Source organism: Panthera leo, chromosome B1 (genome assembly GCF_018350215.1).
Source record: "Panthera leo isolate Ple1 chromosome B1, P.leo_Ple1_pat1.1, whole genome shotgun sequence".
Lineage (NCBI taxonomy): Eukaryota > Metazoa > Chordata > Mammalia > Carnivora > Felidae > Panthera > Panthera leo.
In genome coordinates this window covers 73,945,354-73,971,863 of record NC_056682.1, presented here as the reverse complement: position 1 = coordinate 73,971,863, position 26,510 = coordinate 73,945,354, and the positions used below count along the sequence as shown (strand labels likewise).

Here is a 26,510-nt window from a genome sequence, read left to right as displayed (position 1 = left end):
GAGTCATGATAAAACTGTTGTAGAAAGTTTACTAGAGAAGTGATGTTTATTCTAGATTTATATGAGGGCTCTGAGTGGTGATTTCTACTGCTGCTGGTCCCGGACCTTATCGCCATTTAGATTGAGTTCAATGGAGAAACACAGGTAGGCTCTGAGCTCAGTATCCCTGAGGAGTACCACCTGGTTCTGAAACATGTGCCAGGCATACAGGATACAACAGGTGCAAGGGATATAAGGACCAGTAATGTCAAAAAAAAGGGTGATCAAGTCTACTTGAGAGAAACACCGATGAGAGGGTGACCAACTTTCCATGGGGGAATATAGACAAGAAGGTCACCAACTCAGGGTGCCTGGGTGGCTCAGTCGGTTAAGCATCAAACTTTGGTTCAGATCATGATCTCTGGGTCTGTGGGTTCAAGCCCCACGTTGGGCTCTGTGCTGACAGCTCGGAGCCTGGAGCCTGCTTCGGATTCTGTGTCTCCCTCTCTGCCACCCCCCCCCCCCACTCACAGTCTGTCTGTCTGTCTGTCTCTCTCAAAATTAAACAAACATTAAGAAAAAAAAAAGAGGTCACCAACTCTATCTGAGAGAGCTGGAGAAGGTTCATGCAGTAAGAGAGACTGGGCCTCATAGCATTTATCATCTTGTGTGATTATAAAATCTACTATTTATCAATCTGGCTTTACCACTCTGCCACTCCTTGAGGGCAGGGGTTTCCTGTTACATATTTAAGAGTAGCTTTGTGCCCTGCTTGGCATAGAGTGACCATTGATATAATTACTTTTGAAAGAACAAACTGAAATATGTAGAAGAAATGTAGAAATGCAAAAGAAAAGGGTTAGGTGTTACATGTGGAGAGAGAACAGCATCGCAAAAATGTGGGATTGGGAAATTCAGTGGGATTTTCAGGAAACACAATTAGTTCATTCCTGGAGCTTGGGGTGACTTGGGGAGAGGAATTGGAGAAGGAATGCCAGGAGTGTGGCCAAGAATCAGAGTGTGGGGAGACCTGTAGTCCCCGCTAAGAATTCAGGATGTATTCTGAAGGCAGCGGGAGCCCATTCAGTGTTTTTAAACAGGGAAATAACTAGGTCAAATCTGTGTTTTAGAGGAATCACCGGCAGCAACATCGAGATGAACTGGAGTAAAGGGAGGCTAGACATACGAACCATTGGCACTTTTGTGACTGGGGAGCGGAGGGATGGACCTTGAAGAAGGCATTCAGAGTAGCAATATTACCATGGAGAAAATGAAAGAGTTGAAGCCAACATCAAGTTCCTGGTTTGGTTTGAGCATTGTGCAAGAAAACAGACAGGTGACCTAAGACAAGAAGCAGGTAGGAGGAAGGAGGGATTATTAACTTCATCTTGAATATCTGGGGTCTGAGGAACCAACACATTTCCAAGGAGAGTCACTCTGTGCAGCCAGTAATATGAAGCAAGGAAGAGAATTGGGGCCAGAGATAGAGTTTGGGGTGTGGTAGGTGGAGCCATTTGATTGGATGAGAAACCCAGAGTGATCACATGGAGAGAGAAGAGAAACGATGAGGCCCATGGGGAAATTGAGCTTTTCTTCCCTCCTTCCCCGCCCCCCCCGCCCCCACTTTTAAAGTTCAGTGCCTTTCTCCCTGTTATAAAAGTATCTGAAAACCAACAACAGGCCCAAGTAAGTGGAAATGACACTAAGTTTTGTTTTGTTTTGTTTTGTTTTGTTTTGTTTTGTCTTTTCCAGAAATTCTCTAACTTCTGGCACTGGGAGAGGTGGGCCGGCACTCCCAGCCGCAGGACTGCTTCTCTGAGAGTTGACTGCTATGTAGTTTGAGGTAATGCAAGCACTTTTGTGGAGTCAGCTCATTCAGGAGTTTACTGACAGCCCTTGAGATGTCTGCACACGAAACCCGGGTGTAGGAGCCAGCCCAGCACAAGGGGAAAGCTTGAGTCAGAGCATCAAAACAATGGAGCTTTCAAAATGCCTTTCGTTGTTAACTGTCTTGAAATGTCTGAAGGTTCTGTGACGCTGAGCAGTCTAAGCACTTTCTGGTAGTGACCAAAGGAGGGATCCACAGGCACAACACAGGCCTGGGACATGGCGGTGATGAAATCTATGGGAATTCAGGCCGGGTAGCTATTTTTGAGTGAGTTCTTGGTGAAGGAGAGGAGTAAAAGAACTAGAAGTTGAAGAATGTCTGGAGAACAGATGAGTAGTTGCCAGAGGTAAGGGTGAGAGGTGGGTGAAGGTGGTCAAAAGGTACAAACTTCCAGTTATAAGATGAGTAAGTCCTGGAGGTATAACGTATAGCATGGTGACTCTAGTTAACATTGTACCATATATTTGAAAGTTGCCGAGAGAGTAGATCTTAAAAGTTCTTATCACAAGAAAAAAAAATCTGTGACTAAGTGTGGTGATAGATATTAACTAAATGTACTGTTGTGATCATTTCACAGTATCCACATAAGTCATTATGCTGTACATGTGAAACTAAAATGTCATGTCAATTATGTCTCAATAAAACTGGGGGAAAATAAAGGGGGGAAGCACCTGGCTGGCTTAGTCTATAGAGCATGTGGCTCTTGATTTTGGGGTCATGGGTTCGAGCCCCACATTAGGTATAGAGATTACTTAAGGAAATTTTTAAAAAACCTGGAAAAAAAGAAATTGAAGAATGTAAGAACTTGAGGGAAAATAGTTACTGAGGGATTCAACTCAACAGTGATCCCATGAATAATATCATTTGACTAAAATAAGTCATTACAGATAGCATGGTAAAGACAATAGCAGAAGTACTTGGCTTGGGAATATGGTCGGGCTGGGCTTTCTGGAGGATGTGGAGCTAGAAGTGGCCCTTTAGTGACAGGCAAGATTCAAATGGGAAGAAGGAGGCTGGATTATTACAGGGAGGAAGAATGACGTGAGTACAAAAGAACAAACTTGTGTGTAAACTGAAATGGTAATTAGGCATGGTGGCTATTTTATTTTAATTTTTTTTTTTCTGTGTATAGTAAATGGTAGCAGCCAATACAGGGATCAAGAAGACCCAAGGATGAAGATTTTCACTGATTGAAAGTGAGCTGGAATGGACATCTGCAGGAAGTACTGCACTAGAAGTCTCGGCGGGGTGCTCTGCCTATTTATGGGGGCAAATAAAAGGTTTTCAGAAGATGATCATAGCAAGCGCCTTCCAGTTTTTTCCTGGTAATCACCAAAGAAGTTTTACTGACTGCCATGATTGTATTATACTACCAAGCAATAATAATAATATTAACAATATGTGTTAATATTTCAGTGCCTCTGATACACGGGTCACTGTTCTAAACTGATAAATGAATGATCTCATTTGATCTTTCTACAACACAATGATATAGACACTCTTATTTTCCCCATTTATGGATGAAGATACTGAGGCACAACGAGGTTGAAAAACTTGCCCAGAGCCATGCAGAGCAGAAGAACCAGGATGGAACCCAGATGGGCTGCAGAGCCCGAGTCCTACTGTGTCTGAGAGTATGAAGGGGGCTCCATAATGTCTTCAGACTCTGAATAAATCTTCTTAGTGTGAAGCTGGTATTGCTGCTGTGAAAAGGTCAACACGACAGCTATGCCTGTGTTAGCCTTTCCCTTCTCTGAATCAGCATTTTCTGAGAAATGTAGCCTCTGGAAGTGGGGCTAACATTTCCTCCATTGGAAATAAATCAGAGAAAAAGACCCCTCTCCCTTCCTTACCCCTGCCTCTCTTGACATTATTCAAATATACTTCTTATTGCTCAGAGATATGAATCTACAGAATTCATTAAAAACTCCAGTGCTTTCCCTTGAATCCCAAGAAATTCTGTTCATTGTGTCTTTCTCACCACCTTTCGCTTGGGGCACATGTTGCTCATTTTTCTCCCATACCTGCCACCTGTAAGTCCAGGGTAGTCTTCCTGATGATTGGTTTACTTGGGATATTTGCTTATTCAGTTCTTCCTATTTGGGTGAGGTACCTCTGGGAAAAAGCTATTGGATGACCTACTTTTCAGTTCATTTCATAATTGCTGGGTGTCTACAAATGTACAATGTGACATATGAGGAGCTCACTGTCATCTTACCCCAAGGGAGTCCTGAAAGCCCTTTCTAGACCAGTGGTCCAGCAGTACACACTGCCTCTACCCAGACAAACTCCCTTTCACGGGGAACCATAGTCTTGTGGAGATCAGGATTTCACACCACGTATCTCCTTTACACTGGCCTGAAGGTCAATATCCACCTTATCTTGACATTGAGGGTTGATGACGCTGACTCAAATGTGCACATATATTTAGATGTAGTTGATGGCCTATATTCCCTTTTTTTTTTTAATTTTTAAATGTTTTTATTTATTTTTCAGACAGAGAGAGACAGAGCATGAGCAGGGGAGGGGCAGAGAGAGAGGGAGACACAGAATCTGAAGCAGGCTCTGGGCTCTGAGCTGTCAGCATAGAGCCCAACACGGGGCTCAAACTCACAGACCGTGAGATCATGGCCTGAGCTGAAGTTGGACGCTTAACCGACTGAGCCACCCAGGTGCCCCTATATTCCTTTTTTTAAATCGAGGTATAATTGACATTTCACGTTATATTGCTTTCAGGTGTACAACATAATGATTTGGTATTTGCATACATTGCAAAATGATCAGCACAGAAAGTCTAGTTGCCATCCATTACCATTCACAGTTATGAAAAATTTTTTCCTTGCAATGAAGACTTTTAATATTTATTCTCTTAGCAACTTTCAAAGATGCGATACAGTATTATTAACTATAGTCTTCATGCTGTATACTACATCCCTGTGACTTATTTATTTTATAAGTGGAAGTCTGTATCTCTTGACCTCCTTCACCCATTTTGTGCTCTTCCTCAGCCCCCGGCAACCAACAATCTGTTCTAGCTATGAGGTGAGGTTTGTTTTGTTTTTTAGAATCTAGGTATAAGTGAAATCATACAGTGTTTGTCTTTCTCTGTTTGACTTATTTCACTTAGCATAATGCCGTCAAGGTCCATCCATGTTGTCTCAAATAGTAAGATTTCATTTTTTTTTATGGCTGAATATTATTCCAGTGTGTGTGTGTGTGTGTGTGTGTGTGTGTGTGCACGCGTGCGCAAAATCACATCTTCTTTATCCATTCATCCATCAGTGGATGCTCAGGGGGCGTGTGGCTGTCTCAGTCAATGGAGCATGCAATCAACTCTCTGGGCTGTGAGTTCAAGTCCCATCTTAGGTGTAGAAATTACTTAAAAAAATAAAATCTTTTTAAAAAATGGATGCTTAGGCTGTTTCCATATCTTGGCTATTGTCAATAATGCTGCTATGAATATGTGGGTGCAGATATCTTTTCAAATTAGTGTTTTCAATTTCTTGAGATAAATACTGGATCAGAAGTGGAGTTACTGGATTAATTGGTAGTTCTGTTTTTTAATAATTTCCTTAAAAAATTATTTTTTAATTGCACCAAGAATCATAAAATATCTAGGAATAAACCTAACCAAAGATGTAAGAGATCTGTATGCTGAAAGCTATAGAAAGCTTATGAAGGAAATTGAAGAAGATACAAAGAAATGGAAAAACATTCTGTGCCCATGGATTGGAAGAATATATATTGTTAAAATGTCAATACTACCCAAAGCTATCTACACATTCAACGCAATCCCAGTCAAAATTGCACCAGCATTCTTCTCGAAGCTAGGACAAGCAATCCTAAAATTTGTATGGAACCACAAAAGACCCCGAATAGCCAAAGTAATATTGAAGAAGAAGACCAAAGCGGGAGGCATCACAATCCCAGACTTTAGCCTCTACTACAGAGCTGTAATCATCAAGACAGCATGGTATTGGCACAAAAACAGACACATAGACCAATGGAATAGAATAGAAACTCCAGAATCGGACCCACACAAAAGTATGGCCAACTAATCTTTGACAAAGCAGGAAAGAATATCCAATGAAAAAAAGTCTCTTTAACAAATGGTGCTGGGAGAACTGGACAGCAACATGCAGAAGGTTGAAACTAGACCACTTTCTCACACCATTCACAAAAATAAACTCAAAATGGATGCAGGACCTGAATGTGAGACAGGAAACCATCAAAACCCTAGAGGAGAAAGGAGGAAAAAACCTCTCTGACCTGAGCCACAGCCATTTCTTACTTGAAACATCTCCAAAGGCAAGGGAATTAAAAGCAAAAATGAACTGTTGGGATCTCATCAAGATAAAAAGCTTCTTTACTGCAAAGGAAACAATCAACAAAACTAAAAGGCAACACTTGTTATTTCTTGTCTTTTTGACATTGGCCATTCTGACAGGTGTGAGGTGACCTCTCATTGTGATTTTTGATTTGCATTTCTCTGATGTAGGTACTCTTGCTACTAGCTGAGATAAGTCCTGGGCTTGATTTTCCACAAACTGAGGACTTGTTCTAAATCGTACACAGTGTCATACCCAGATAATCGTGACGAATTCCTGCACTTTAGAAGTCAAGAGGACTCAGTTGAGAGAGGAAAGTAAATAGAATATTACCTGACCAGGTAGAGTGGTGGTATTAGATACTGAGAAGAGTGGGGACTCCTTCTACGTTCAAATTTTAGCCCTCCACCCACTAACTGTATGACTGCGGGCAACTAAATCTTTCTAAGCCTCAGATTCTCCATCTGTGAATGGTAGTTACTAGTACGTAGCTTGCAGCATCATTATTATGTTTAAATAAAATGCTTAGCACAGTGCCTGGCAAATAGTAAGAGCTAAGTAAATATTGTTTTTAAGTAGGAAAAATACAGATTTGTGGGTTCCTTGGGTATTTCATTTTATTGCCGTTTCAGTTGATGACAACTCTACTTTCTTGGTTGCTCAGGACAAAAAGTTTGGAGTCATTCTTGGCTTCCTTTTTCCCTTTCATCTCCCATATCTAATCTATGTTAGGAAATCTTAATTCTACTGAAAAAATTTTTACTAATGTTTATTTATTTTTAAGAGAGAGAGACAGAATGTGAGTGGGAGAGGCAGAGAGAGAGGGAGACACAGAATCCAAAGCAGGCTCCAGGCTCCAAGCCGTCAGCACAGAGCCCAACACAGGGCTCAAACTCATGAACCGTGAGATTGTGACCTAGCAGAAGTCAGACGTTTAACTGACTGAGCCACCCAGGCGCCTCTGTTAACTCTACTTATAAAACATATCTAGAATCTGACTACTTCTCAGCCCATCCACTGCCAACACCTGTTCCAAGCCACTATAAATTTTAGACTAGATTACCACATTAGCCTCCAACCCGGTTTGTTTCATCCTTACCCTCATGTCAGGTCAGGTCACTGTGCTTAAAAGCCTTTATGACTCCCCATGTTTCTGTGAAGTAAAAGTATAATTCACAGCATTGATGGCAGCCTTGTGAGGTGCTGTCTGATATGCCCGACGCTCACTCTGCTCTTTGCTCTCTGGTCTCTTGCACACTCTCCCTCTCCAGCCACACTGGCCTCTTGCAGGCATTCTCCTGCCACAAGGTCTTGGCTGCACTCTGCCTGGAATGCTCTTCCCCAGATACCTGCAAATTTGACTCCTGCTCAACTTGTTATCTTTTTTTTATGTTTATTTTTGAGAGAGAGAGAGAGAGAGAGAGAGAGAACGGGGGAGGGGCAGAGAGAAGGGGAGACACAGAATCCAAAGCAGGTTCCAGGCTCCGAGCTGTCAGCACACAGCCTGACGTGGGGCTCGAACTCATGAACCATGAGATCATGACCTGAGCCGAAGTTGAATGCTTAACTGACTGAGCCACCCAGGTGCCCCTCAAATTGTTATCTTCTTAAATGAGGCCCACCTTGACCTCCCTATTTCAAATCATGTCTTTCACTACCGCTGCCCATCCCCTCCTCGAGTTATGCAGGAGAAATGTATCCAGCCCTGCTACAAATGGTTCTCAACTACTCTCATCTTACGACTGATTAGAGCAGACCTCCTTCCTTCTGGAGAGTTCCAACATTCTGGCTTTGGACTCAGGTCAATGAATCCAAGTGCTTATAGTCAGTGGCTTTTACAGCAAAATGCTGGCCATGATATATATGTTGTACTCGGATAAGTAGAAATAAACATAGGAGAACATTTCTCAAGAGGGACTTTTAATACATAGATATGTCTTGACATTTGAGAAGAATCCACTTTTATTGTTACATAATTTAAATCTAGTTAAAAAAATTTTTTTTAATGTTTGTTTATTTTTGAGAGAGAGAGAGAGACAGAGCACGAGCGGGGGAGGGGCAGAGAGAGAAGGAGACACAGAATCCGAAGCAGGGTCCAGGCTCCGAGCTTGTCAGCGCAGAGCCCGACGTGGGGCTCGAACCCATGAATCGCAAGATCATGACCTGAGCCGAAGTCAGACACTTAATCGACTGAGCCACCCAGGTGCCCGGAATTTAAATCTAGTTTTATACCCATTGTTCATAATTTGGCTTTTCAGGAAATGAAAACACCTATTATATACTTAAGTAGATGAATTAGTCTTTTCTATTATAATCTTATGTATTGTCTCTCCCAAGTAGACATAATTTTATCTTTTAAAAATCATATAATAAGGTTAAAGTTCCTTTATTCTGATAATGTACACTCCTACTTCAAACATTATTGTTTCTGTTCCCTAAAGGTTTTGAATGAGCAATATCAAACAAATAGGCCTAGAAGTGAGCAAGAAAATCCTTAATCTCAGAGAAGAAGGGACCAATAAGAAAAGAGTCTCTGGATTTGAGACCATGCACCGCCCGCGCAACTCCTCCATTTTGTTGTTGAAGAACTACAGACCTAAAAAGTGTAAGTGGGTTGCACGATCTCACTCGGTTGACCATAAGCTGATCCTGGAGGCCAGGCCCCTTGAAGGCTAGTGGAGTTATGTCTTCGTTGTCCCAGACCAATTTGAAAACAATTTGGGGTAATTATGCAGCTATCCAGATTTTTTTTTCTTAGCACGAGCTAATACATTGAGGGAAAACCAGGCCAGGCCACCATTACACCAGGACTCTGCCATGTATAATGAGATTTGATTTGAAAATATGCAGCATCCTCTTCTGTGAGGTTTGAGTACTTGCCCTGGCAATTCACCCTCTGGCATTAACTCGCTTGTCACAAAGTATTAACTGCCTGTTCTTATGTGTGCATATGTGGTTGTTTCTTACGATCTAATGAGGAAGAGCAGGGTCAGAGAAGAGTGGGATGGGCTAATGTTCAAGAGTGAAGAGATAACAGAGACCTTGTCAGGTGAAATTACTGGAATGGAATGGTATCACCATAGTAACCAAGTTGGGGCTCTTTGGACATTTTGGGGCTGAGGACTTCTGAGGGGTCCAACTTTCCTGCTTATCCCCAAGATGTTCCCGATGCCAGGTTGCCAGTGACACTTGGTCTCTCTTCTCCCTGCCCCCACTCTCCAGTCCTCAATAATCACAAAAATAAAGTTTTAGCCATGTTTGTTCACTGCACTTATTTTGAATTGTTTTATACACTTATTTTAAATAAGGAATAAATCAATGGTAACTCAGGTCATCAATACAGGATAGCACAGAACTGAAAATATGTTTATTCCTGACATTGCCATGTGTGCTAGGAGTCCATTTGTAGAGTAATTGCAGAGATTTGCAACTGTTTATATAGCATTTGAAATCTTAGCCTTCTACTCCCGTGGGACCATCATAGTCAGACTGTTTATGTCTCTCATCAGTTGAATGAGAGTCACTTTATTATCCTAAATGTGAGCTCCCTTCCATCTTGCCCTATTTCCTGTTAACCAACCTTTACCAAGAGATTGGAAGTGACACGGAGGAGACTGGGGATCTTCAAAATAAGTCTATTGCCACTAAGGTACAGAGATTTTGTAGGCTGTTCTATGTTTTCAGGGGGGAAAAAAAAAGCAAATGTATTCTAAGAATCAAAAATGTTCAGCCAACTTAGTCATGTGTACACCAAATTAAAGGAGAAAGCATAGCATATTTCTATTTTATAATTCACTGTCCCAGGGCCTTAGATATTTGGAATGCAGACTGTGCCCTGTTGGCAGGGATTTGGAATCAATTGACAGTGTGTGATATGATAACACATGTTCTGGATCAGTGGCAGGGGAATGTTTGGAGCTGTAATTCTGTCTCCCCATTAGCAGGAAGCCTTGCTAAACTCACAGCTGGAGAAGCGCCTAAAAAGAACTAGGCTCTGTGTGTGTGTGTGTGTGTGTGTGTGTGTGTGTGTGTTTATAAAGGCAACACAAAACCCAGCCCCAGCGATAAATGCTAAGTGAAGGCCATCAAAAATGAAATGGTACTTTCATCGCATGGATAAACTGGTATCTAGTCAAGATGACTACCTTTCTCAGCTAGAAGTGTTGCTCTATACCTTTGTACATCTGGGCTTAATGATACAGGTGATGTTTAACAACAGTAGAGAAAGAAAACAACCCTGGACCCAGTAGTCACAAGAAGAAAAGTAAATGGAAAGTGTTCCTTTTAATGAGGCACGAGGGGAGGTATACAATATGCAGACGATATGAGTTGAAACCTGATATCCCTGAGGCATGAGGTAGAAGCTGACTCTTGGCCCTGGCGGACCAAACATTGAGGAAACATGTAAGTGCGTGTAAGTGCAAGCATTTAGCCAGCACAACTCAGCAGGCTTCACAAAGCCAAATGCTAAGATTAGGCAAGAACGATCAAATGGTGTTCTTTGAAAAGATTTAAGTTATTTATTTACTCACTGAGATCAGCAGAAAGAACAATTTATGTAACGTAACCCTACTTTCATATTTTTATTTTTTTAAAGTCTTTAGTGTTCTGTACCTTTCTATTGCCTTACTACCTAGACACATCGTCTCTCTTGCAATTTTCCTGAATGAATGCATGCATGAATGAGTGATTAAGTGGTCATTTGATTTAAAATATTAAGACTACAAAAATCATGGAGGCAATCATGGCCAATTTTGGTGTTTTTAGACTATTTCACTAATTCACAACATGATCAATTTAATTAGGGCTGGCTTATAGATTACCAAAAATCTGGAAAGAGCCAAAATGGTTAAATGATCAAGATAAAATCATAGCTTCAAATAGAAAAAAGATTATGATTTTACCAACTCTTCTTCAAAATTAGAACTATAAGAATTTATGAAATAATCGATTTAGAATTATAGTTTAAAAACACACTGGCTAATTTTGCAATCTTTTTGTTTGTTTTTTTGTTGTTGTTTTGCTTTGTTTTGTCTTTTAGAGTGAAGCCCTTATCTCCAGGGCAAGTATTTATAAAGCATTTCTCAGTTGGCAAAGCACTTGTGCACATATTTTATCTAATCCTCTCAGCCTCTTACCTTTTTGTTCTGAGATAACATCTGGGCTTCTTCAGAGGTGATCTGAAGTATTTGGTCTTAATAATTGAGCAACATTTTCCCGTAGTCTTGCCTTCATTACATCAACTTCCTCTGACAACTGGAGACTGTCTTAGCCATTTCCTGCTCAGAACCCTGCTCCCTTTGAGACACTGGCCTGTGTACCAGCTTCTTGTTTCAGGGACCTCTTTAGTTATCTGCTCACTGAAAAAGCAGAGGACAATCCAGTCATTGATCCCCTTTCCCATTGAGGTAACCAACACCGACTGCCCCGTGCCCACCTTCTCTTTGATGACCTGCTCTATGGTCTTCCTGTTAAACCACGTACCAGTTTTTCTCCTCACAACTGAAAATTTAAAATCATTCGATAGAAAAATGCGTAAACAAATTGCTTATGATCATGGCTTCCCATGGGCCTTTTAGTTTGTGTTTAAACTGACAAAGCTCATCCCTGACCCTGGCACTTACACCCCTTCCAAGTGGAGCTGCACTCTTTCATGAAGCCCCATTCTGCCCACGTGAGACACTATCTTCTACGCCTTCCTGCTTTCATTGCCTAGAAATCCCTTCTTTTTCAACCTTATGTGTGTGTGCTTTTTTCGTTTTACAGTGTTTAAAAAAACCCATTTATATGCTTTTTATTGTACCGATTCTATCATAAGTATCTTTGCCATTTCCACATTTGTGGATTTATTTGGGCTGTTTCCATTTTGGAACCATTAAATAACATTGCCGTATCTTACAAAATTATCTTTTATTTAAAATTATTTTCTCAAAATACATTTCAAAGGTTATGGTCATTTTTATGGCTCTTATTCTGTATTTGGGCTGCCTTTAAGAAAAAGTATCAACTCATCCCATCCCTGACAATGTAAAATGTTGGTTTCTTTGAATCTTGCCCAAACTGGGTTTTATAATGATTTGTTTTTTTGTGGGGTGCTTTGTTGTTATTGTTGTTAATTTAATCATTATAAAATGACACTGCACAGTTATCTTAATCTGTGCTTCTAAGTGAGGCTGATCTATTAATATAAAATATGACCAAGGTAATTTTTTATATATAGCAAAAATAATTTCCAAGGGGAGTGGGATTGGTCCTTCCTTCACATCTGTTGGGCTGACTCAAAAGAATTTGCCTACATGTTTGGTAGGGGAAAAACTCTTGATTGCTATTTAGCAAAATAACTGCCACTGCTATAGTGTAGATACTTCTTCCTCCACACACAGATGATTGCCAAAGTCTCTTATCCAATTTAGTAACCTCCGACACTCCAAGTAATTGACCTACAACTTCCAGTTTGATGTGCTGCTTGTGGAGGAAACTGCATATGTGTTCTGTACCTTTCTGTAAGTATGTAAATATATATTGCAGAGGGGCACAGAGCCAGCTAGGACCAGAACCTCAGTCTCATGAGTCCTGGACAGTGCTCTCGCACCTCTCACTACTTTCTGGGGATCCAAATCTCTAGAAGAGCTGCTGGCTGACGTTGGAGGTTTTCTGCACAGCCTTCTGGCTGCAGTTGTGGAAACCACGGCTTGAGGTTCGCGCACCCGCTGTTTGTGATTCTGCCCCTTTGCCTCCTGCTGGTCGGAGTCCTCGGGCTTCATAGCTGCACTCCAGTTGAAGATGTTTCTGCTGTTACCTCCAAGCTATTGCTGGCGGCTGACTTGCCTCAGGTTGTGTCCCGAGCCGTGCCTTCTGTTTGCCTCCCCCTTGGTTTCTCTTTCTGAGCCACGGGGCCTGCTGTCCTGTAAGGGCTGCCGTGACCAGCCAGGGGCCTGGGAGGGGTGTGAGTTGCACTACACGAGTGGAGGGCCCCCCGATCATGTGTCTGCAGCTTCTTTCCTGAGCAAGGTGCACAGGGTGCCTCCGTTTAGCATGATGCAGAGTCAGATGTCATGTTTGGTACTCTGTGTGAGTGTATTTTTCAATGATGCAGCAGTGTTCCTTTCAAGTCCTTTAGAGTGTACTTTATTCTCTTCTTCCAACCTTCCAACACACACACACACACACACACACACACACACACACACACTGAATGTAGTCTGTGATGCAGCAAAATGTCATGGTTACTAGCATACAAGTACACATTCTGGAGCCAGACAGCCCCGGTTTGAATTCTGACTCGGCCACTTAGCGCTGTGACCTTGGGAAGTTACTTCACCTCTGCCTGTGTAAGTAAGTGTTTGCTCCTATTATTATTATTTCTTGAAAGGGGAGGGAGATCATACAAAAGTAAACAGATCAGAACTTACTCAAGATGTTCCCTTTTCAATTAGTGGTCAGCTTTACTTTGCAGCTGAAGGAAGAGTAAGAAAGCCCTGTATTGGCTCAGGAGCCTGGAATTTAAATATGTGTCTAAATGGAAGAACTGATGGGGCATCTGGGTGGCTCATTTGGTTAAGTGTCCGACTTCGGCTTAGGTCATGATCTTACAGTTGGTGAGTTCGAGCCCCACATCAGGCTCTGTGCTGACAGCTCAGAGCCTGGAGCCTGCTTCAGATTCTTTGTCTCCCTCGCTCTCTGCCCCTCCCCCACTCAGGCACATGGACTCTCTCTCTCTCTCTTTCAAAAAAGAATAAATGTAAGAAAAAAAAATTAAAAATAAATAAATAAATAGACGAACTGAAATGGGGGTATTTTCACAATATGAGGGCTTTTGTTTCACATTGGCCTGGCAGTAAAGGTAACTTGGCAGAAGCCTTCTATGAGCCATTGCCTGAGATTCTCTCTTGAGTGCCCATCCAGACTCTTAGGCTTTACCTTCTTCCGGTTCTTATTTTGTTTCTCTTAATATAGGAAACAAGAGCAATAACAAAACATTATGTGGCATTTACTATGTGCCAGACACTCTTCTCCAGGCTCACATAGACTCATTTCTCTGCCACAACTTGTGAGGTAGATGATTATCATCTCTGTTTTACAAATGACAGACTAAGGCACAGAGAGGTTAAATAACTTACTCCAGACCCCATAGATAGGACATTAGATTTTACCGACTGTATGCTTTGCTAAGTGGTCCCACACTGGCAAATCAGGTGTGTACCTAAGGAAAGAACAGATCTCCCCTTTACTACTTCTTCTCCATAATATCTGGTTCCCTGCTGCTGACTGGGCAACTTTTGATTTGAACTTTAAATGCCAAACTTAACATGATTGTAATCTGAAAGCATGCAAGTTCAGGAAGCTGTGAAGTTGCTGTACTCAGTGGATTTTGAAATAGTAAGAAATGACAACCAAAAAAGTTCAGGCTTCTTGCTTCCAAGCTATCAGGTCGGGACAGAAAATCATATAATGTTAGGCATGGAAAGGGTCTTAAAGATCATATTTTTTAATGGCTTCATTTTACAGGTAAGAAAACAGGTGCAGGGAGGTGAAGTGCTTTGTTCAAGGTCGTGAAGCATATTTTCCAAAATTGCAGTTAGAATGCTCAGGTGAGTGAATCATATAAGTATTGTTGAAAAAGCACTACTATTAAGATTATATCTAGCTGTGGAAAGTGGTATATGGTATTAGTTTGGGGAGCTTCCTCAGCCAACATGGGTTCATATAACTTAATTCATATAATATATCAAGGTTACTTTACCTAGATAGACTCATTTCCATGACTGAGAATGCCATTATTTCTGGAACTATGACACATTCAATGACTAGACGTTGGCTATTTGGTATTGACATCCTCTTAACAATTTGTTAGATTTTTGATGCCATGATGGCCTTCATTTTCAGCGTCTCTAATTTCAGTGCATTTTGCATACATTTCTAATGCTCACCAATAGTACAAAAGTGATCATAACTACCCTCCCAATCACTTGAAGGTATAAAGATAGTATTGCTCTGGTGGTCAAGGACATGGATTCCAGAGACAGACGCCTGGGCTTAGATTTCAGCTCTGTACCTTTACTGATTTGTGGCCTTGGGCAACTAAGTTGTACCTTACCTATCTGTGCCTCAATTTCTCCATCTGTAAAATAGGGATAATAATAATACCCACCTCATTGGGTTGTTGGAAGGATTAAATGACTTAATATATGCAAAGGACTTAGGATAGGGCTTGGCAGGTCATAAGCACTATATGAGGGTTATCTTTCATTATTTCTAAGAAAGGAAGTTGAGTTACAAGGAATCACTTCAGACTGTGAAATACAGCTGAAAAAGTACTTACTATTTCTGCTTCTCAGATTAAGGGGGTGTCCTGGCTTTATAGTTTAAGTCCTTAAAAAATATTTTTCCAAGATCATCAAGAAATTGACTCGACTTACAGAAGTGCAATTCTTGCCAACCTTCTGAAGTCCAGTCATATCTTTTCAAAAACAACAAGGAAGGAAAAAAACTCGGCAAGGAAGAGAAAAATAAATCCTACTCATTGGTCTGCATTTTGACTTCCCAAGTAGAAGATTTTAATAAGTATAAACAATTAAATAAGTTAATGCAGCCACTATTTTAGAAGTTTATACAAATAACTTTCCCAAATACACTATAAGCAAGCAAGTACAAAAGTCAGAAGGATAAGAACTGTATCTCCAAAAGTGTGGAGACTCAAAAGTAAAATGACAGGTTTTACTGGATTTCATATTGATCTTAATTTATTACCTGGAGGGTGTGTAGGTGGGGTATGTTTTGTATCTATATGTAGCAACAGTAATTTATTTTTAATGACTATAGTTGGGCTTTTGTAGATTGTTCTAACTTCCTACAACAATCTAAAAATAAGAAGTAGAATTAAAACATGAAAAAAGTGGAAGCTTCCAAGTGAGTTCTTGCTCCTTCATCTTTAGAGACACTATGGTACATGGAATTAGAGTCCAATTTTAACTCTGCATTAACAATTTACTTCTCTCAATCTTACTGTTTAACATGTAAAATGGGGACAATAAGACTAATCCTCTTGTGTGTTTAAATAAGAAATGCATGTAAAATTGGTGCCCAGTGACTGTTCATTCTACCTTCTTCTTAGACATAAGAAATAATATTTTGATTGGAAAAAGGTCCTCCGTCCAGGAGGACACAAAATAGGCACGGGGTTTGGCCATCCGTCCGTGCCTTTGTGGAATCAGAATAAGACTCTTCTCAGTGTGGGCATCCTCGAGCCAGAGCGTGGCTTGGTGAATCAGAGAGCTGATGTCAGTCCCTATTCCTTGGCTCTTTATACACAACCTTGTGTAGCAGCCCTATGTAAATGATGAGAAGGAGCCAGATGTGGGACAATGAGACAAAGAGCTTCCCACATGGAAGAAACAGCAAGTGTGAAGGCCCTGAGATGGGGGTCAAGTCTGGTAGGCTTGGGGAACACAAAAGCCCCTGGGCTGAAGAACAGTTATCAAGGGGAAGACTGGTAGAAGATGCGGTTAGAAAGGCGAGGAGGAGCCAGATCTCACTTCCTGCAGGACAAGGAAAGGAGTTTGGATTTTATTCTAAGCTTCTAGGAAACCACTGCAGGGTTTTGTACATAATCTGCTTTTTTTTTTTTTTTTTAATTTTTATAACTCCTCAGAGTGATCCTCCATTTGTTAGATGGAATGCTGCCAGATAAATTCTGTTTTTAAAAGATCATTTTGGCTGTTGGAAAACCAGATGTAAGGGGAGAGAGTGGAAGCAGAGAAACCAGTAGAAGGCAATGGTAGGAGTCTATGTGAGGGATGAGGCACTCCTACATCAGGGTAGTGGTTCAGAAAGGATAAGTATGAGGAATGTTCTGGAGGTGGTATGACTTGTTGCTAGATTTAAGGGTATAAAGAAAATATGGATTAAGGGTGACACTTTGGCTTTTGGCTTGAGCAACTGGGTAGATGCTACTGCAACGTACTTGAAGTTAGGAAGACTGGGGATGTGCAGCTTTGGATGGGTAGAAGCAAGTAGGACATGTTAGGTTTGAGATGCTTATTCAACATTCAGGTGGAGATGACAAGTAGGCAGCTGGGAATATGAATGTGGACTTCAGGTTAAGCCTAAAATTCTAACTTGGGACTCATTAGCTTATAGATATTTAAAGACTTGGGGCTGGATGAGTTTATCCAGAAAGAGAGAGTATAAAGAGCATCCAGGACCAAGCCCTACAGTACTCTTACTTTTAGAGGTTGAACAGAGAGGCAAGAGGCTGCAAAGCAGACTGAGGAGGTATGGGAAGATCTCACAGTACTTAGAGCTGTATGTCACACGTGTCACGAGTGCCATCCACATAGACCTAATGTGATGTATCTGGTGATGGCACTGTCCTTTGGAGAATAAACTAGTATGCTAAGTGATAAGCATCATTTCTTGGGGCCATCAAAAAGAAAGGTAGCTTTCTTCCTCAGGCTTGCCTGCTGGCTGCAAATCTCTGGGCATTACGTTTATAGTCCAGGAGGAAAAAGGACACAGAGTAAAAGGACTGTACTAGCTGAGTCTATTCCTTTTCATCATGAAAGCAATAGCTTTCTTTGGAGCCATGTTAGTAGAGGTCTGCTTGTATCTCATTGACCAGAACTAAGCGGAATAACCATGCCAAGTCACAATGTAGACTACTGGGAAGGTAACTACTTTTTTGTTTTGTTTACTTTTTTTGTTTTTCACTCATGTATCATATTTAATATCATTTAATCATATTTAAACCTTTAGCATGACCACATCCAAGGCATCCTGTATAAATCACAGTCTAACCTATCTTTAAAAATTTTGTCTTTAATTTCTTAAAAATTTATTAATTAAAAACTTTATCATTTTTACTTTAATTTATATACAGTGAAATGTATCCTTTTCATTGTACAATCTTATGAGTTTTGAAAAAAAAACGGAGAGAAAGATGACTATTTTTAACTATGAATACTGATGCTTGGTATTTTCATAATGGTAAAGGACCATTGTTTAACACAACAGAGTCGTTTGAGAAAGGAGAGAAACTTTATCCAGTGCACCTAATAGAGGCTTCTTGAGATGAATGGAATAAATGGATAAATGGAATAAAGTTAGCATATGCTGGGTCCCCTTAAGGGGACAATTTGCATCTTAAAGGTACCTGACCAAAACCATTAGGTTTCTGCTTTCAAGAGCCATCCCTCTGGGCATTTCTTCCCAGGGAGGATGAGGCTCGGATCCTAGCAATGATGGTAGTGGTTGTTTCATGAAACCCTTGGTTTTATTGTTGTGATTGGGGTGAAGCCCAAAATAGATAGATAGCAAACAGCTGTTACATGTACATTTTCATTAAACATTCCCATTTCCAGCATGTCTGAGTTATAAAGGATCAGGGATAATGAATAGGTAATTAAAATAATTGAATATCAGTATCAAATTTACCATATTCAAGAAAGGTCTGGCATGTTCCCACAATGTGCATGCAAGATAATATCATTACTAGCATTTATTAACACGTATACTAGATGCTTACCATATAGTATCTCTTTCAGTCTTTACAACCCACCATGTGACCTGGTGTGTTGAATCTTCTCTAGACTAGAGACAGGTGATTTGGACTTGATGCTTCACTGTCAATTTTATGTAGAATGTGTTGAGATGTAACTCACATTTATAGACTTGCTTGGTTTTCATCTATACTCATTAAGAAAAAAAACAAGAGTGCAGTTAAGTCCAAAGCATGGTCAACATCTTGTATATCTTAAAATGAGTGTAGATTTAGTCAATTTTAGGTGTGTGTGTGTGGGGGGGGGGAGGGGTTCTTAAGTTTATTTATTTAATGTTTTTGTAATTTCTATACCCAAGATGGGGCTTGAACTCACAACCTCAAGATCAAGAGTTGCATGCTCTTTGGACTGAATTAGCCAGGCGCTCTTAGGTGTGTGTGTATGTGTTTTATTTTTTAATTTTTTTAAGTTTATTTATTTATTTTGAGGGAGACAGAGTGCAAGTGGGGGAGGGGTAGAGAGAGAAGGAGAATCTCAAGCAGGCTTTATGCAGTCAGTGCACAGAGCCCAAAGTGGGGTGTGAATTCATGAAACCATGCAATCATAACCTGAGTGGAAATCAAGAGTCAGGTGCTCAACCGACTGAGCCATCCAGCTACCCGCTAGGTAGATGTGTGTGTTTATGTGCACATGTGTTTAAATTAACTTGTATGGATCTAACTTAAAATTGATAAACTCCCCCAATGTTTATAGCAGCACTATCAACAATAGCCAAATTATGAAAAGAGCCCAAATATCCATCTACTGATGAATGGATAAATAAGATTTGGTGTATATATATATACATATATATATATGTATATATATATATGTATATATATACATATATACATGTATATATATATACATATATATATGTATATATATATATACATATATATGTATATATATATATATAATGGAATATTACTTGATCAAAAGGAATGAAATCTTGCCATTTTCCACAATGTGGATGGAACTAGAATAATTATGCTAAATGAAATAAATCAGTCAGAGAAATACAAATATATGATTTCACTCATGTGGAATTTAAGAAATAAAATATTTGAACATAGGGAAAGGGAAGGAAAAATAAGATAAAAACAAAGAGGGAGGCAAACCATAAGAGACATTTAAATACAGAGAACAAACTGAGGGTTGCTCAAGGGGGTGTAGGGTGGGGGGATGGGGATAGCAGGGCACTTGTTGTGATGAGCACTGGGTATTATATGTAAGTGGAGAATCACTAAATTCTATTCCTGAAGCCATTATTATACTATATGTCAACTAACTTGGATTTAAATAAAAGAAAAAATTTTTTTTAAGTTTTGGGGATCTAATATTCAACATGGAGACCAGAGTTAATAATATTCTACTGTATATTTGAAATTTGTTAGGAGAGTAGATTTTCACACACACAAAGGTAGCTATGGGAGGTGATAGATGTATTCATGTACTTGATAGTGGTAATCACTTCACAATGTATAATTAAATCATCACATTTTACACTTAAAAAAAATGATAAACTCTAGTAAGTTATCTCCTCAGTGCCTCTTCCATGCTTAGTTTTGTGTTTATAATTTGCATATTGAGTTAATTCATGTTTCTATTAATTTTTTTTTCTTTAGTTAACATTATTTATACATACTTCTCCATAACTTTGCTATTATAACTTGGATATTTCTCATCCTTTCTGGGCTTCAGTTTCTCCTTCTGTAAAATGATGCAGTTGTGCTATTACTTAATAGCCAAATTTTTCCAACTCTAATATTCTGTGACAAAAGAATATTTATTACCTGCAGGCAAATAATGGCATCAATGACACAGGAGTCTTCTTTGGAGAAGAAGTTTACTTCAAAACATGGATGCTACTTAATGGGCCATAACTTTCCTGTTGTTCATGAGTCAGCATGAAAAATACCTCCAGAGAAGGCTAAGTAGGTCAGATTTATCTAAGAAGACAGCTGTGTAATCCTGTATCCCTCTCCAACCCCATGGCACTGCAGATACATGCTTCTGGCTTTTTGAACAACAGTCAAATAGCATTACCCACTTTGTAAAGTCCACAAGATCACAACTTGAAAATCAAGCTGGCCTTCAAAAAGTTTCAGTACGAGAACAAAATAGAGCTGTTTTTTTAATAATGGTCCACAGCAATTTTCCTCTTTTAAGTCATTTTCATTGATTGTGTGATACTGGTTATTGTGGGAAAGGCTTTTAGTAAAAAAGTAAGATAGTTTAAAAATTAGCAATAAGAAAAAAAAAATAGTAAAAAAGTTTGTACCATGACTTTTTATTAAACTTGTTTCATGAAACCTGTTTCATGTTCATCAATGTTTGCTTGTTTTCCATTCTAAGTCATGAGAGGACTTAAAAATACATATTGTAAATAAATAGGCCAATGACAGAATATTCATTTAGAAACAAACTTTGAAGGTGCAGTTACTGTCTCCTTGGGCTCTGGCAAGTATTTTTTGACAGAAGACAGCCCCTTAACACAGAGGAGAATCTTCAGAGCTCAAGGGGAAATACAAACCTAGAGAAATAAAACGAAGAAAAAAAAAACTCATTAGGATGGGACTGGCGATCCTTGCTACAGAAAGGGAGATGCTGGCAGGGAACACAGGAAAAAGACAAGGAACTGAGAAAATACTGGGGGTCTTGAAGTTGGATAAGGCAAAGTGACTTTTTCCTTGGGAGAAAAGGATCCATGATTGATTTAGTTCTTTGGCATCCCTCCTGCTATTTTGACCACTGCTTTTCCATTGTCTAGACTGTAAGGCACCAGAAACAATTAAATAGAGGATCAATGTAAACAGACAGGTGTGCCCCAGTCACTTCTCCTTATTCTACACTGCTCAAATTCTCTGAATTTCACACAAACTACTCTGGAAGCAGCAAACTAGTTAAAAAAACCCTTAAGACTGCCAATACTTCCAGCTTATGCAAAGCGATTCCTGAATAAAACCTTTGTTTGTGGTACCGTTGGCAAAGGCATGATATTAAAACTTAAACGGGATCTCAGATATTAGACGTACTTTTTGGTTATAGGCGTCAAATAATGGGGCTAGAAAATACATTTTCAGGTATTATGTATATTACCCAGTTAATGTTAGAAACAGGCAACCGACCTCGACCTCAACCATGTTTCCGAAGAGGCTGGCTGAATTTTGCAGTATGAATCCTAAGGGAGTATTTGCAGGGTCTTTGCAGCTATAAATGCCCTAGGAAGAGGCTTCCCCACCTGTCACAACCTGGGCCGTCTCCTCGGAGGCTGCCAGGCGCACCACCGCCACGCCTCGCTGAGGTCAGTCTCTCGGGTCTTGGGAGAGCTCTTTTTATTTTAAATTACAGACTTTGCAGCCACCGGATATCCTCGCTGCATAACTGGCAGTAGCCATGTGGCTGCACTAGCGTTTCCTGACAACCACTGCATTATTTCCACTAATATCCTGTCTGAGGCCTCTGGCCCGGCGACTCCTCACTCCCACCCCCGCCCCCCAACACCGCCCTCCTCCCTCGTGGGTAATAACCCGACTGTGCCAGCGTGCCCAAACAAAGAGGAAACCACCCGAAAGTTCCTCAAATCGCACTTGGCGACAGTGGCCTGGTAGTCTCTCCCGACAGCTCTAAGAGACCCCGTCACAGCCGCAGACAGCGCCTGGGGACCGCAGATTTGGGAAGGACGCCGCGGGGCGCTGTGGGGCGGGCCCGCAGCCGTGTGGTCCGCGCCCGGGCGGGGCGCCCAGGGCCGCAGCGTTCGCATTGTCCACGTTCCCCCGCGCCCCGCCGCGTTCCGTCCCTCCCTATCTGTGGCGCACACGCGCGCAGAGCGAGCGGCGCGCCCGGGGCCGGAGCTGCAGCAGCTGCGGCGGCGGCGGCAGCGGCGGCGGCTGCGGCGGGGGCGGGGCGGGGGCGGGGGCGACGCGGGGCGGGGCGGGGCGGGGCGGCGCGGGGGCGGGCCCGGGGCGAGGCAGCCCCGGCGCCAGCGAGCGAACAGCGAGCGCGGCGAGCACCCGAGAGGAGCGCGAGCACCAGCATGGCGGGGCTCCGACGCCCGCAGCCGGGCTGCTACTGCCGCACCGCCGCGGCCGTGAACCTCCTGCTGGGCGTCTTCCAGGTCCTCCTGCCCTGCTGTCGCCCGGGAGGGGCTCAGGGACAAGGTCAGCCTTGCGCCGCTGTGCTCGCTCTCCTTCTCCACCCCGCCCCCCCCCTTCTCTTTCTTTTAGGGAACTGCTGAAATCTATAAGAGGGCGAGGGGAGGAAGGGGAAAGGGGCAGGAGGAGGAAGGAAAGCGGTTGCAATTCTCGGCTGATAACATTTTCTAACCACAGCGTCCCCTCCCGCGCCCCCCGCCCTCAGACAAACGGAAAGCTGGGCAGTCGCGGAGCTTGGGGACAGCGGCGCGGACCGCTAGCCGCACGCGCCCCGGAGCCTTTGTGCGCGGGCCCCGGGCGCCCCGGGCGCAGCCCCCGCTTTGTGTGGCGCGCGCTGGGGCCCCGCCGCGGCCCGGCTTCCTGCAGCTTTGTTCCTCGAGCTTGGCCGCCCAGGACCCATCCTGCAGACGCCAGCCCCAGATGCTGCGGGATGCGGAGCGCCGAGCGGCCCGCCGGGTGGCTATCCCCCTGCGTCCCCCCTACCCCTACCAGCACAAGAACCCCGACCTTGCACGCTCCCTACTCTCTGTCAGAGGGGCCGCCCGCTTGCACCCCGTCCATTGTGTTCTTGTCCTCGGGTGGCCTCCGCTTAGAGAAGGAAAGGGTGACTTGTTTTGGTGAGGCGAGTGCACGGGGGCATGATAGGGAAACAGGAAGCATTTCTTTTCCGTGCATTAAAATGCGGTGTATTTTTTGGTGTTCGTGCAGCGATTGAGCCCTTGCAGAACGTGGTGGAGCTGTGGCAGGCAGAAGAAGGGGAACTCCTGCTGCCCACTCAGGTGAGGACGACCAGGTGACAGGGCTGGTGTGGGTGTGCGAGGGAGGACAGGCCGTCGGCCCCCCAGCGGCACAGGCGCTCGGGCCACTTTGCAAGGCAAATAAACGGTCGGGCCGAGCCTGAACACCTGGCAGCGGTGGCCTTCCCAGCCTCCTCCCGCGCCATGTGACAGGGCGTGAGTCACGCCCGCCCCAAGTTCAGGAGGTGGGAGCCCAGGCCACCTCAGCAGGGCCGAGGCCAGCCAGCGGCAGCCTTGTGGAGGGGAAGGGCGGGCCCCTCGGCGGGCTGTAGACCTGGGTGCGCGAGGGACGTGTGCCCTGTTCCCTAAGTGAGCTGGAGCTGTGTGTGCCTGAGGACAACAGGAATATTGATTTCACAAGTGTTAGTGAGTGGCACTTGCCATTAGCGTTAAGTAGCTTTGCGATGAAGATGTGACTTTAAAAGATTGTAGTCTTGGATTTTTTCCAAGGGCCTTTAATTCGTGTTAGATACACCCTCTTAACAACTTGAATTTCAGGTTTTGGGGGTTTCTCCCCCATATGATACAATGATTGCATGTGGAAAAATAATTACTAGCATTTCATTGAGAATATGTGGCATCATACGTAGATACGGTCCTGCAAAGCATTGTGTGAAGGTTTAACTTTAACATTTGAGTGCAGATGTACACATTTTAATATGTTGTTGACTGCTTTACAGCAGCAACAGTAGTGACCCCAAATACTGTTTTTTGGGGGGTGTTGAATTGTAAGGGAATATTCAGCTTGCGTGTGGTAGTTTTTAAGATGTTCATTAATTCCCACATTGGTGACAGCACTTAATTCTATGTTGTCTCTGGTGGCTGTTTGGAAAAACAGGATGTCTAGCTATAAGTTCCCTGAAGAACTGTGCTGTTTTACATTTAAGTTTCTCCCTCCTATGTGAAGCATTAGAGTGCTGGTTTTGAGATATTCAGAATATTCCCCTTTACCAGGGCTAATGAATAACAGCTACAAGGCGGAGAGGTGATTTTTAGAGGAAAATTTTCTTGGACCTTCCCTGAAGGCCTGCAAGCTGAATGAGACCAGTCCTTTGAGAAGAAGCCTTATCGGGATGGGGAGCAAATAGTCTGTCCTTCTCTTAAAAGTCTATTCCCAAATGGATTTTTTTTTCTGATTATAAATAACAGATGTGTATTGTGAGGGTTTGGAAAATACATAAAGATGAAAAGAACTAAATAGAAATTGTTCATGATTCTACTGAAAGATCCACATTTAAAATTTGACGTTTTTACTTTTTAAAAATAGTTATATTTGTGTATCTCAGTGGTGTTCAAAAGCAGCATTAACGACACTGTGGGGTGGAGAATTCTGTGTTGTGGGGGCTATAGGATGTCAAGCAGTGAGAGCATCTCTGTCTTTACCCACTAGATGCTAGTGGCACTTTCTCCTCCCTCTTCCCCCCCAGTTGTGAGAGCTAAAAATGTCCCCAGACATTGCAAAATGTCCCTGGGGAGCAAAATTGCCCGGGTTGAGAAGCACTGGTGTATATCCATATGCATTTGCATTTTTACTCAATTGTAGCCTGTACCCTCTTACTGGTTAGTGTTGGAAGCCAACCCAGACAGAAAGGAAAGTAAATTATAGACTCTGATTTGTTGGAGCATTAGTTGAAGATTTAGTCACTGTGCTCAGAGATGGAAATGTCAAGGCCTGTGATAGGATTAATGATATTATTTATAGCCATGAAAGTTATTTTATAAAAGTCTTAATTTTTGGTTTTGTTTTGTTTATATGGATAATACAGTTTGCTTTGGTAAAAAAAAAAAAGTCACAATTTAGAAGCTGTCTTTCTGGACTACTCAGTATAGAAGCATTTATAACTAAACTATTTTAATCAAAGCTATAATGAAAGTGAAACTGGTGTTCAAAATAATTTTCTAAATACTTCGTTTCTGTCTATATGTGTATCTTTTAGAGACTATTTTACCCTGCACATACCTGGGTGGGGGTGAGGATATATATGCATCTATATTATTTATCTAAACTGCACCTTTATATGCATATCTCTCTAAACTGCATATATATAATATATACACATATAAACCACAGTGAGTTCTGAAGACAGTTATTTTTAGAGAATTCTCTTCAAAGTATTTTGACTCCCCCCCCCCCCCCCAAAAAAAAAGCTCCCTCGTGTGTCATGGAGTCAGCTGAAAAGGGAGTATTTATAGGTGTTTTTTAAATTTGAGGGTTTCTCCTTAATTAATTTCTAGGTTGGGTTCCTTTCACTCAGAAGACTCCGAGGCAGCTTCAGAAGCTAAGATTTGTCAGTGATAGGTGAAATGGGAGCCCCAGAAGATGTGGCATTACAGAATTGAATGTTAACATTTACCACCACTAATTATTTATAGTTATTTATTTTGGAAATGTTTTCTGGTGATTGGGTCATCTTTTTTTTTTTTTTTTTTCCTTTTTCTAATGGGTCTTTAAGTGATCAAGAACTAGAAGAGTGCATCATTAATAAAAACAAATATAACAATTGAATTGGTATCATCTTCCAAATTCTGTCCAGGGTTCCAGGATTTGACTCCCGGTTCCATCCCTTTTCACCCCTCATCCTCAGTTTCTTCACCTGCAAAATGGGGGTAATAGCAGTGTTGATCTCAGAGGATTTTGCGAGGATTAAAAGTATCTTGAACTTAGTAAGCTCTTCATGTATGTTACCTATTATTTTGTCAGTATCTCAGCTGACTCCTAGATTTGGTCCCTGGAGAGCATGGGACAGCTTTCCTACTTTGAAGGGCTTGAACCAGTGCAGATAACTCAGTCCTGTATGTTCTCTGCAGTTGTATAGATACATAAT

The 26,510-nt window shown here is 41.8% G+C and overlaps 1 protein-coding gene and 1 long non-coding RNA gene across 5 annotated transcripts in view; one reads left to right on the top strand and one right to left on the bottom strand.

Moving 5' to 3' along the window:
- LOC122217782 overlaps nt 1–22,572 on the bottom strand; it is a 93,001-nt gene extending 70,429 nt beyond the window's left edge. Inside the window, exons 1-5 of one of the 2 annotated variants that reach the window (XR_006201675.1) lie at nt 22,325–22,572; nt 20,528–21,267; nt 20,380–20,444; nt 18,719–18,879; nt 11,334–11,555 (exon numbers count right to left, since the gene is read on the bottom strand). This is a non-coding gene — a long non-coding RNA (uncharacterized LOC122217782). The remainder of the gene's footprint in view (nt 1–11,333; nt 11,556–18,718; nt 18,880–20,379; nt 20,445–20,527; nt 21,268–22,324) is intronic. The other variant, XR_006201676.1, reaches the window with a different exon arrangement.
- A 137-nt stretch (nt 22,573–22,709) lies between these two features.
- Nucleotides 22,710–26,510, top strand: part of TMEM131L (transmembrane 131 like) — a 169,361-nt gene continuing 165,560 nt past the window's right edge. For all 3 annotated transcript variants that reach the window (XM_042935265.1, XM_042935264.1, XM_042935267.1), the window contains exons 1-2: nt 22,710–22,894; nt 23,597–23,667. In XM_042935265.1, coding sequence (XP_042791199.1) covers nt 22,771–22,894; nt 23,597–23,667 — 195 coding nt within the window. In that variant the 5' untranslated portion in view covers nt 22,710–22,770. The remainder of the gene's footprint in view (nt 22,895–23,596; nt 23,668–26,510) is intronic.